We start from the raw sequence: 12,597 nt of genomic DNA on the forward strand, positions 1-12,597 counted from the left end.
AAAGCTGAGAAGCAAGAAAAGAGGACTGGCTTGATCTGGCTGTCAGGCTGCAGGGCTCCTACTTAAAAGTCAGTTTTATCTACTTTCTGTCCTCTGTATGTGTGTGTGTGTGTGTGTGTGTGTGTGTGTGAGAGAGAGAGTTACCTGTGGCTCTCCCTTGGTGCTGCCCTCCTCTGAGTCAGACTGCTGATCAGGGTCATTTTCATCACCCTGAGGGGGGAAAAAAACAAAACAAAAACAAAACAAAAACACAGACAGCAGAGTTACATTCTGCCTCCAGCTCTCCGCTACCCGAATGATCAAAGAGGAAGTGCTGCACCTCATGAAAGAGGAAAGAGCGCTGTGAAAACTTTATGTGAGAAACTCTTACATCCTGGGTCCAGAAGGAGACCCCGGTGGAGCGTCTCTTCTCGCGGGGCCGCCTGCGATCCCGTATGGAGCGGGGCTGGGACTTGTCCTCTCCCTCCTTCTCCTCCTCCTTTTTGTCAGTTTCTGTTCATTAGGAAGAATGTCGACAGGTAAACTATATATATATATATACACACACACACACATATATATAGGTGATAATGCTGCCATGATATCAAAAATATAACGAAAAGACCTACAAAATGACATCTCTTCAACCTGTTGACTCTCCAGCGTTAACTTTGAAGTAAACCTTGTGCATCTCTCATCGTTTGGATTTTGTCAAGTCTTATATAAATGGAGATGGCCGGCAGTCTTGTGCAACATGCTTTTAACAGAGTTTAAGTGAGTAATAACATCCCTGAATCATCTGCTTTTGACCTCCTGCCTTGTATTTCAGCACTATTTGACCCTTTTTTTTATTTTGACAACAGTGTGCAACTGCCAAATAAGCAATCCTAACAAACTGAAGACTGGAAAAGTTCAGGTTAAACAAGGCAAGGATTTAACCGCACAAAGCACAGTCAGGACAACAACTTGACTTGGCTCAAGTTTAGAGGACAAAAAAAAAAAACAACAAAAAAAAAAGGCTTTAGTGGTGGGAGAACAAAGCAGTCAGTGTTTCCTTCAGTTGAACAGACTAAAGCTGCCTTCTATTTTCCCCGGTGATGCTTCATGGATTTATTCGTTAAGAGAAGAGCTACTTAATTTAAAAGGCAACCCAATCCCTTTCTGTCTCAGTGCCCTTAATCAGCCTGTGGCAGTTTGCCCATGTGAATGTTGGACCTGTGGAGACAGATACCAGCATCAGGTGGAATTCAGAAGAACCTGTCATGCGTCCAAATGCTGCGCATATATGGCTTTAAATCAGAGGGAATACCGTTTTCTGTTATTTCACTTTGTACTGACTGTTAAACTGACTGCAGACAACCAACCGAAAAAGAGATACTGAGACTTGAGGCCAGATTGAAGTTTTAACACAAACATAATCATCATTATTAGATAATAATTATGATTTTGGACTATTTTGATTAAGTTGACTAGTTTGCTGCTGTTAATACTAGAGAGAGCAAGGTATTTGGATGAAGGTCAACAAGGTCAAGCAAGGATTTTCAGTGGAGCTTCAGACAACTGAAAGGATGTAAATAAATATTACGTGCCACTTAAAACTATAAACAAGAGTTGTGTTTGGAGGGTTTCAAAATTTAAGACATATTTCGTGTGTGTGTGGGTGGGGGGGGAGGATTTTACTGACCTTTTTCTGTATCTCTTGAGGAACGGCTATAGGAGGAGGTGATCCCTGTCAGACTGTTAGGCCTGTTGAGGGAGCTGGAACTGGAGGACAATGCGGTGCTAGAGTAGGACGGGGTGGAGGCAGTGCTGACTGAGGAAATGTTTGAGGTGGAGGAGGAAGATGATGGCCGGTAGCGCTGGTAGAAAGAGAGGAGAGAGAACACTTAAAAGCTGACAGAAAACTGACGCTGCTAAACGGCGATTTAATTTAATGACTTGACTGTGTCACTGCTGTTGTAATTATGATTAAGCTCCTTGAATATTTTTGTGATGTTTTCAACTATTTGATCCACTCCGAGTGTTTAAAATGCATGTTTGGACAAATCATTAACATTTTAATGTCCATTTACTCATCGTTATTCACACCAGTTGAATGTTAAGACACACGTGCGTTCAGCTCAGAGGAGAAACGAACCTCTTCGAAGCTGCGGTACTTCGATCGGTAATCGTCCTCCTTGGTCTCCGTCTCCTTCCTCTCCTCCTGCTGCTTCTCCTTGTCCTGCTTCTCTCTCTCCTCCTTCTCCTCCTCCCGGGTCTTTGAGGTACGACTCCTGCCGATAGTTTTCTCGGCCTCTTGCAGGTCAGTCAGAGTCACACCCTGGAAGAGGAGAGAAGTATTTACGTTTCTGTTTCGTGGCTATGATTGTGTTTGTTTACAGAAGCTCTGCGGTAAAGTCAAAAATCAAAGTAGATCCCTTTTTGCAAAAAAAAAATGAAAAAGCTCAAATCTGTCAGCTTGTAAATGCATCAGCTCTTTGTACAGGATGTGAAGTGCTGCCTGTGTACACAAAGACTACTGTTTCAATCAGGATAACATCATTTATTGTTTTATAGACAGTCTACAGCAATAAAACCATAATTCCAAACCACCAAAAACAGTGACTTCCAAACCAAGTCACCATTTTTGAACATTTTGTTTTGATGAGGGAGTCCAATATCATTCTGCCTGTTGGTTCTTTTGGGTGGAAAACAACAAAAGGTGATGAAGTGAACTAACCTGGGTGGACCTCCTCGACTGTCGGGCCTGTCTGGAGCGAGCTTTCCTCTGAGACTCTGACTCTTCATCTCGCACAGGTGTCAGATAGGACCTGAGACACACAAACACACCCGAGGTTAATACTCACTCTACAATAACAACAGCAATACTGAACTTTGGCATTAAATGATTATTCAGATGGGGAAACCATCAAGACTAATTTTTCAAGTAACCTCTGTTCCAAAAATAGAATTATTAACTATCATCATCACCGTGTACGGTAGTATGGTATCGTAAGGTTACATGAGGTGCTTATAACCAGAAGTGTGGCTGTTCTAACTTATAAACTAACTGGTAAAAGTAAGAAGATAATTCCTGCTCAGCAGCCAAACTGGGAACCTTCTAGGTTTGGTGTGAATGGTGTGAAGGTGAAGCAGGTATCTATGTCAAAAAAATGTTCTGCAATGAAGATGTAGGTGAAGCAGGATATTCCTGGAAAAGATCATGGTTGTGTTTCCCCCAGAAAAAAAGCTTTCAAAACAATCCTCATAGTAGTTTTGAGCTACTGTGGTAAATCAAGGGTTTAGATCTGCATGTTTAACTTTAAGTCTCAAGCTGAACAGGCAACACAATTTGGGAACTCCAACAATGAGCTATTCTAGCACTTTCTCTCTGTCTGCCTCCGTTGGCCACACAGAAGCATGAACTCATTCAGAGGAGATCGGAGCTTTGGCCTTGAGGAAAATGTGCAGCTTCTGCCCTCCTTCCATATAAGGAGAAGTCGCTGGAGCAGTCTGGGCTGTGAAGCAGCCCTTCCCCACTCCCCACCATGACAGGTGGCTTATTTCAGCGCTGCAACAGGAAGACATGCACTCGACCCCACTCAAACGCACGAACTGTGACACTCTCACACGTGCTCCCTCTCTCTCCCTCTCTCTCACAGACAGACACAGACAAACTCTCCCTCCCTCGTGTGTGTACAGAGATGAAGATCAAACACACACACCCCTTTCTCAAACAGAGGAAATGCATCCGGATTACTGTTTGATGGAAGATTTTAATGTTTACGCCAATATTTCTGGAAGCTTCTTACAGTAAATATTTTCCACCAACTTCTGAGTTACCTCAAATTTTTATGAAAACAGATAAACAATTATAGTAAATAATTTTTTCCAGCAATTTAAACTCATGTCGGTATAAAAAAAAAAAACACAACATGGGATGCTGAACATTTCCACTAAACCCAAAATAGATGCAGCAATAAACATTGAAGTAAACAAGCCTGAAATACAAGCTGTATGTTATCAAACGAAATGCATCTATCCATAATTTCTAATAAGTTCACATATTTAATAACAGGCCTGAATGAGCACACAAAAACATTGATTAAGATCAGAATCCAGGATTCAGATCCCCATCTTTGTGCTTCATTATTATATTATTTCAAATCTTAAGAGAGAAACACTGTTTTCTGATGTTTGAGTTAGTTATGTGTGACAAAAACAAACAAACAAAAATCCTATGATGTAATTTACTCAATATAAAGGACATGCATGTATGAGTTATGTAGGTAAAAGTTGTGTGTGTGTGTGCGTATCTTACCTGCGTCTTTCAGAGCCAGTGCCGGGGCCGGTGGTAGTGGTAGATATGCCGGTGGTGGTAGTGGTAGATGTGGTGGTCGTAGTAGAGCCAGTGTTTATAGTGGGGATGACTGCAGCAGACTCCCTCTCCTTCTCCTTTTCCCTCTCTGCACTCTCCTCTGACCAGTACCTGTTGACACACCTCGCTTAGCCTGACAGCATTCATTTCGACTGGCTTTATAAAACTGACATTTGTGGGCGTAGAGGGCTTTAAAGTGGCGCCATGTGTGCTGGTTGCCATTTTGGTGGTCAGATACAGTCCGATTCCTACACCCAATATATCATAACGTTCATTTTTATGTATTTTCTTAGCTGCTGTGCTAATTGTGCCTGAATTCAAGCTTAAAAAATACTGCTCAGGTCAATTGAATGAACATAGCTCAGAATAAGACCAGAAAACCCCAGTAACATCTTTCAACTCTTCAGAAAGAAAGTTAAATGAACCCTCTATGGAAAAAGCTTGATGGCACCGGGAGCAAAGCTTGTACAGTGCTGCCCGTGTACCTGCTGGTGAGACTGGTGGAGCCAGCGCGTGTAGAGGAGGAGCCCAGGCTGGAGAGCAGGCCGCGATGGCCCGTGGGTGAGGTAACAGATGAGGAGGTGGTGGTGGTCGTGGAGGAGGAGGTGGTCGAGGAGCCCAAGTCCTCGTGTCTTCTGCCGAAAGAGCCGCTGCAGGATGAAATGTCAGACATTTAAAAAAAAAAAAAAAAAAAAAAAAAAAAAAGATGCAGCAGAGTCATCAGTAGGATAAAAGTGGGACACAAGTGGGGCTGTGTGGAAAGCTACGACGTTGATCACATCGTGTTAGATGTGGAGATTATTAACTATGATAATTAGTAGTGATGATTTGAACATGAGCATTATTGCATCATATATCAACACTGTGACTATCTATGTGTTTGTGTTCAATAGTTATTTTTCTTTCTTTATAACCTGATTCTACTATTATTAAGTGTGGCATACAATTTCTATTCACACTTACAAATGAGTAATTGTTGAGCCCTGCATGAAAAGAGGAGTAAAAGAACTAAAGCGTAGCAGGAAACCAAAGCTAAACTAAGGTGGTGAGTTCATTGTTTGTATCAAAAAAACAGAGGAAATCCAATGTATACAACACTTTCCCTCTTGTGTATTCTCTTTGACACAGATTCCCTGTTTACACCGATGCTTTTGTTTACTGAGGCAAATAACAGTCATCTTTTCCCCCCCATACAGTTCCAGAGCACATATTGCATTATTAATTGCTCTAGTTTGAAACATCATTGGTTCAAAGACAAAATGCTGTGTTTGGGTGTCACCTGCTGCTGGAAGTAGTCATGACTTTGATTTATTATAAACAAAAAGGTCAATTAAGGGACATTAATAGAGAAGCCTGCAACAATAGACTGCCATGATATCACTGTGTCAATCTGTGTTTGTGAATATTAACTGTCTTTGACAGGCGAGACTTAAATCAATCATCTGACAAAGTCTAAGGTTATTCCATGAAAGGTGAAGGGTTTTGTTGGTTTTGTTCGACATTGGAGCCAATAATGTGGTAATATTTTTATAATAATGAAAAAAAAAGGGGAAATTCGACTGCTGATTCAGTGAAAATTAAGCTGGATGTACTTTCCCTGATAGCACAGCAGTTTCATGGTATTACTAGATGATCTGTGTACAGATATATGAACTGCTCTGTCCAAGATCACTGACACAATATGATGAGTTTTAGCATTTACTACATAGGTTTGGAGAATATTTTCATTTCAATTTCACTGAAAGATTTTGGACAAAGTGATAAATCTAAACCAGGCTCAACATCTCTCCCAGTATTCATTTTGACATTACATGTAATCAAGGGGACAACAAAACAAATGGTAGCTTCTCCGGCAGAGCGGAGAACACACACAGTCAGAAGAAGGACAGGTGGGTGTGGAGACGGTGGTGCCCCGGTGAGGCTGGTGTACCTGCGGTAAATGCTGTAAGACTGGTAGTGGGAGGTGGGTGGCTGCCAGGGTTTAGTATTACAGGTGTTAGGGTCCAAGCTGGAGGTGGACGAAGACTTGGCTGGCACGTCCCGCGTGCTGCCGCTCCGCCCTAGCGCTAGCGTATGGGACGTGCTGGCGTGTTGGCAGGCAGGGTGGGCGAAAGAAGCATGTTAGCAGTGGAGGCGCACACACACACACACACAGATATAATATAAGAAACATACACATACAGATTTGAGACTATTTAGCTTCGACACACTATTTGTGCATTCATGTCATAAGGGAATAGCTGTTGATGGGTTCAAACAAGTTAATAAATTAACTTTTTGTGGACTGTTTTCTACCTTGAATAGCTGAATTCAATATTTTTTTGTTGTAGACATCAACTGGAGTAATTTAATTAGGAGGCTTGTAAACAGCATTTTTCCCGTATGACATAAATGCAACATACATCCATGTGTAGGTGCTGTGCCATGAAAAACCCTGAGAACTGACTTTATTTGGAAGTCAGACAGGTAGCTAGGCTTGTTAAAATGTCTGAGTGCTGCGAAACTGCAAAACTCGATGGCACAGCAACCTGACAGGACGGGTACAGTCATGCAACAGACTCTGTAGCAGTGATAGAGAAAAGCGTTGGGCCGATTTGCATGGCTTTCTCAGTAGCTGCTGCTGTGCATGGAAGCATGTACATAACATATCTCTGGTGACATAATCTGAGCAAAAAACATACAGTTGATGATTGATACAACAACTATCGATGCTGTCTACGCAGAGGTTTTAGTACCAAAGCTATGCAAGTCGACCTCATTATGGATAAATACATCAGATCAGCTGGAGCGCAGATCTGATGACTAGATGAGGGATGGAGGTTTTGATAGGGATTTTTTTTTATAGCAGCGGAGGCTAACCTTCGCTGGTAGCTGGGGGTTCGGTTGGTGGAGGCGCTTCCTTCGCTGTTCTTCAGGTCGTCATCCCAGCGTCGCCGGGTGTAGGAACCACTACGTATCAGAGTGGCAGAAGAATCCCTGGGGGAACCACAAGCTACAATTGTACCCCAGGCTTCCACAAACAGATACTGACATGTTTACAATGCTCTTTCCCCATGACACCTAATTATTTATGAAATCTAGCTTTTCTTACTAATTTGATCCTTTACTGCACAACATAAATACCTAAGGCAGTTGCTTTTGGCCGCACACACCATGCACAATATTAAGACCTTTTGCCTGCAACACACAGCAGTGGGCAGCAGGAGCTGCTCATGCCAATGCATGTTTACACAGAGCCACTTGGCTCCGGGGGCTTCACCTGTTTTCCTTCTCGTCAATATCTGAAGTACTGGCCAGTCTTCTGGGAATAGTGGGGGCCACATAAGCAAGCCGGGTTCCTTTGTCTTTTTCCTGTTGACAGGGGAACAAACAGGACCATTTATGGATGAGATGTCAAATGCCGCGAGAAGAATTTTCAACTTTATATACTATAAACAACTATCTGAGATGATATTTCAGTCTTAATTGAACCCTTACAAAAACAAAGCAATCCATGATAGCATCAAGCCTAAGTATAAATGATTTCTTCCTTTTCAAACACATGCATATTGTAGGCAGCTGGTAAGTGAGGACTCCATAAAAGGAGCTCGTACGGCTGGACGGGGAAAGGCAGCGACTGAATTTTAACAGCCAATTACTCAGGTATCCCATCTGGAAATCCTGATGGCCTTGTGGTCAAAGAGACACTGCAAAACAGGGAAAAACAAGTTAAAAAAACGAAGGATGTGACTTCTTGACTGCAGACCTTTTCTTTGTCTTTGTTGTCCAAGGAGGAGGAGAGGCGGGGGCTCGAAGCTGAGCGCATCACCCCTGTCGTGTCCTTCTCCCTCTGAGCCTCCTTGGTGGCCGTGATCTCAGCTAGCGCCCCATAGCTGCCGGTCTTCCTCAAACCCAGACGCCACGACGCAGGAGACTCGTCCTTCCTCTCCTCCTCCGTTTTAGTCGAGGCCTTTCCAGCGGGCTGAGTGACCTGAGAGGGAGGACGGGGCGGCAGTTTAGCACATCGAGATAACCGTTTTAAAAAAGTAGGACGATATATCAAATTAGGTTTTTAGTCGACTTGGTGAGTAACACAAAAGGTCAATCAGGTCAAAAACAGTTTTGATTAATCTTCCGAAGCTGCAACAATTAGGTTTAAATGATGAGACCAGGAGGAGACGTTTTTAAAGGAAGGACATGCCAGTTAATAGGTACAATCACATCCAGGTTGAGAGCAAAAAAAACACTGACTGAGTCTACTAGGACTTTGAATTCATTTGTCATTTTATCAAAGGAACAGTCTTGGATAATAGGTGGTGAAAGCGTCCATTCATCCTGTTGGTGTTTTAGGGTCTGATCTGTAGTTTTCACACAAGTCTGGCCATGTATATATATATATATTCAAAACAAACTATCAAAAGCTGACAAGCAACTAGACAAAAAAAAAAAAAACACAGAAGCCACACAGACACAAGGTGAAAGCACAAATAGGACAGTGCGTTTGTTGATTACAAGTGAAAACAACACCATGTAGGATTGATGAGTGAGAGAGTCAGCGTTAGGGAAGATCAAATCAGCATCACCTGGATCGGACCAGGGCGGTTAGGGGGGAGTGTTAAGTACTTTGTAAGTGCACAGGTGCATGTAGGATGAGAGAAGAACTCTGGTGCACACCAATGCCTCACCATAGGTTTTTTGGGCACAAGAGAAATGCCAGTTTTGCGCAAGCCTTGACGCCACAATGCAGGACAGCCTGGCTCCGCCACAGGCATGAGGGGAGTAATACAATCAAACTAAAGCCAACCAAGACAAGAGCCCGGGGATGAGAAAGACGCAGAGAGAAAGAGGGGAGGGGAAGGCAGGGAGGTTGAGACAGAGAAAAAGCCAGAATAAGACTGAAGCAGCAGCAAAAGAAACACACTTTATGGCAAGGACAGATTTTTTAAAGGCCTAGTCACACCACACAATGCTTACTGCCAAACCAAAGGGGGGGACTACCATTACTGTTTTCAGTTGGAATAAGTGGCAAATCCAACAAACATTTGGTAGTGTCAAAAACTGGATGTTGTTAATGTTTTGTTCACTCTTGTTAGACAGAAGACATTGTGATGTGTGAGCGCTAGGCGTCGAAGAAGGATCGGAACAAGAAAATTATGGCAAGAAAAGAAGCAGAAAATAGGAAAAAAAAAAACATTCAGAAAGTCCTGGATGGGTGGCCACTGACTGCATGACATCAAATAAGGTGTAAAATTACAGAAAGAGGAGAGAATGCTGTGAAAATATTCTTCTATTTAAGCTGCTTTCAGGAGTCTGAAATGATAACTGCAATATTTCACTGCAGCTGTTTCATATGACAGAAAGGAATTAATGTGAGGTCTATTTAGTTGTCATTTAATTGTCAGCCCTACATTTTTTCTTTTTATAACTGAGGCCACACAAAACACTTGAAGACACCTCTCCAACGGTTACACAGGGTGTCACATGAAGTAATCATTTCAGCCAGTGGACTGAATGAACCCTCGAAGAGATATACCAGACTCACGCAGGTTATATGCTTGGCCTCGTTTTGCCAGCAGAGGGCAGCAGACTCAAAAGAGGAAAAACACACAAGCTGCTTTTATTCCCAACAACCAACCAGCTCACTGCTCTATACACTCTAGTCTCCTGGTGTCCTAACTGTGAGCCAGACAGTCCAATAGAAAACTTTTATCATCCAGAACTGGCCGCAAATCATTTCCCCCTGTGCAGCACGTTGCCATGTTTGTTAAATGGCAGCAACAAGTTGTAATTCTTTCTTTCTCAAGACCTCTTTGACATTTGTTAGCTTTGTGTGCTGCAACATGAACAGCAAATCACAACCAGGAACAACTATTTCTGTGATGGCCTAGAGTATGAACTGTAAACTAATTTATCTAAACCATGAGTATCTTCAGCTGGCTGTGAAATTAGGTTTGTGTTCAAGGGTGAGGGAGGACTAAATAGATGGAGAATTTCATTGAGTTGTATACATAATTAAGTGCCAACTCGTCTTAGTAGAACAAAGTTGCCAAAGCTGTCTGTAATAGAGGAGGTGTAGTTACTGCTTTAAGTAGTTTGAAGGTAGAATAGTGACATGTTTACTTCATGGCTGTGTTGTAGCTTTTAATTTCCCCCCAAGGCCTTTTAAAAAAAAAAAAAAATCAATCAAACACTGCTTGTTCAGTTTAGTTAGATCCGTATGTTGCAGGGTTTTTTTTTTTTGTAATGCCAGTAATGTGGCAGCTGTCTGATAACAGGTTGTACCTTCTTTGTTGGGGAAGTGGGAGTCGTCAACTGGTTGGTCGGGCTAGTTGGAGATGACACGGTGATGCTAGCTGGGGTGGGTGTTGTGCTGTTGCTCACTGACGCTGAAGGCTTGCTCTTATCTGGAGGGGTTGGAAAGAAAAAAGGTGTGAGTGTCATTAAAGGCAATAAATAGGAATCAATGAAAACAATAAAAATAATATATCAGCTGCGTCTGTGATACTTTTCAAAATATTACAAGTTAGAGCCTACTTAGTGGAGAACACTTAATAAAATGGTTAAAAACTGACAGGATGATACAAATGTGTCTTGTTTTGACCGCTGAATGAATCAAACTTTAAGTAGATCATTTAAATAGCAAATAGAAAAGGTTTTGGTTTCAGACTTGATTTAGTGATACCACACAAGTCTAAAAAAAGACACACAAAAAACACTGTACCTGCTTCAGTCTCCGACTCTGAATCTTCCTCCTCCTCTTCCTCACTGGAGCAGCTTGATTCGTCCTTCTTTCCCTCCTCTTCTTCATCCACCTTCTCAGGTTCTAAGGTCTCGATGCGTGGAGCGCTCTTTTCTGGCTCCAGAAGCAGTGTTTCTTTGCTGCAGCACAACAAATTTAACAGAAATACAAACATCAGTATAGGAGGACAATATTAAATATTATTGTATAGTAAGAGAATAGAAATAAAATAAAATATTTTCACCAAAAAGAAGTTTAATAAGTTATGCCTGTGCTGAAGGCAGTTTTCTGAAAACACATTTAGTTTCCATTGACTATTTTTCACCATTAAGTTATTTACCTCTTGAGTGGTTTTAGTGATTGGTTGTTGTCCCCTGGGGTTGTCGTTTCAATCAAAGGAGACTTCTTAACATCTTTCTTCTCACTCATCAGCTGGAATAAAGAAAACAAAACAAAAAAATCAGTAATGCTAACAGGGCCAAAAACAGCAAGACACCTCCTCCTGTCAAAACGAGATTCACAAATTTACATTATTGATTATGTAATCAGCAGCCACACTGACTTACAAGATTTTGTTTCTTTTGTAGTTCTTCTAAGTATCCCAGAACATCTTCATCTGCTACATCAAAAGCTGTCTGGCCCTGAGGAAAAAGAAATAAAACAAAAGTTCTCAAAAATGCCGATTTGAAAGTGAATTACAAAATAGTAAACGGTTCCGGAAACTCACCATTTTATTAATGAGGTCCATGTCACATAGGTGCTCCACTAGTATCCTACATGCCTCCTCTTTGCCCCAGTGTGCTGCTGCATGTAGAGGAGTCCAGCCATCATAGTCCTTAATATTTACATCATACCCTGCTTGGATTAAAAGCCTGCACAGTGAAGGAGTGGGGAGTGTGAGAGTGTGAGAGAGAGAGAGAGAGAGAGAGGTGGGGGGGTGAGGGGGGACGACACAAAAATAGTTTTTGTTAGAATAAGCAAATCTGGTTTTCTCGGATTTAGTTCTGTAAACTAATCTTTCAAGGTGCTGCCAGCGCCCAGGCTTTTAGAAGTGCGTCAGTATTATAACGCCAGGTCAGATTTATGAGATACAGAGTCCACCCCCTAAACACATGGACACATAATCTGAAAAAAAAAAAAAATCGTCATCCCTAAACAAGAGCAGGATGAGGTTGGTGAATTTTAAAAACCTTAATATTTCAGCCAATAAATCTGCCAAGACGGAAAAAAAACATTTAGATCCCCGTCTTGTGTATGTATGGTAGTTGCACTAAACATCAGAGTTCTCAGAGCTATCTATGGCAGTAGAGTGTGCTGGCCGGCTTCCCAGAACAGATGGACAGGCGGCTGTAGTTCCTATCCTCGAGCAGTGTAGCTGTATTAACAGCCCACAGAGACAATGTCAGGACAACGCATTGACAAGACGCAGAGATCAAGATATGTTTGGTATTAGCAAAGGAAAAAAAAAAAGCCTGATGCTAAGATTTACTGGCATGACTATTAACAGAATTCACATAATGTAACTTACAGGGAAGGCTTTATT

The 12,597-nt window shown here is 41.9% G+C and overlaps 1 protein-coding gene across 8 annotated transcripts in view; it reads right to left on the reverse strand.

The window, feature by feature from the left end:
• ppp1r12a (protein phosphatase 1, regulatory subunit 12A) overlaps nt 1-12,597 on the reverse strand; it is a 54,180-nt gene that overhangs the window by 10,153 nt on the left and 31,430 nt on the right. For 4 of the 8 annotated variants that reach the window (XM_044343205.1, XM_044343206.1, XM_044343204.1 and 1 more), the window contains exons 5-20: nt 11,782-11,926; nt 11,621-11,695; nt 11,395-11,486; nt 11,037-11,194; nt 10,598-10,719; nt 8,082-8,306; nt 7,596-7,687; nt 7,196-7,312; nt 6,267-6,419; nt 4,822-4,986; nt 4,280-4,447; nt 2,699-2,789; nt 2,117-2,299; nt 1,664-1,838; nt 371-492; nt 145-210 (exon numbers count right to left, since the gene is read on the reverse strand). In XM_044343205.1, the coding sequence (XP_044199140.1) occupies nt 145-210; nt 371-492; nt 1,664-1,838; nt 2,117-2,299; nt 2,699-2,789; nt 4,280-4,447; nt 4,822-4,986; nt 6,267-6,419; nt 7,196-7,312; nt 7,596-7,687; nt 8,082-8,306; nt 10,598-10,719; nt 11,037-11,194; nt 11,395-11,486; nt 11,621-11,695; nt 11,782-11,926 (2,149 nt within the window). Of the gene's footprint in view, nt 1-144; nt 211-370; nt 493-1,663; nt 1,839-2,116; nt 2,300-2,698; nt 2,790-4,279; nt 4,448-4,821; nt 4,987-6,266; nt 6,420-7,195; nt 7,313-7,595; nt 7,688-8,081; nt 8,307-9,000; nt 9,109-10,597; nt 10,720-11,036; nt 11,195-11,394; nt 11,487-11,620; nt 11,696-11,781; nt 11,927-12,597 lie in introns of all 8 variants that reach the window. The other 4 variants (XM_044343211.1, XM_044343208.1, XM_044343210.1 and 1 more) reach the window with 3 other exon arrangements.

The sequence above is a fragment of the Thunnus albacares genome, chromosome 23 (assembly GCF_914725855.1).
Source record: "Thunnus albacares chromosome 23, fThuAlb1.1, whole genome shotgun sequence".
NCBI classification, from domain to species: domain Eukaryota; kingdom Metazoa; phylum Chordata; class Actinopteri; order Scombriformes; family Scombridae; genus Thunnus; species Thunnus albacares.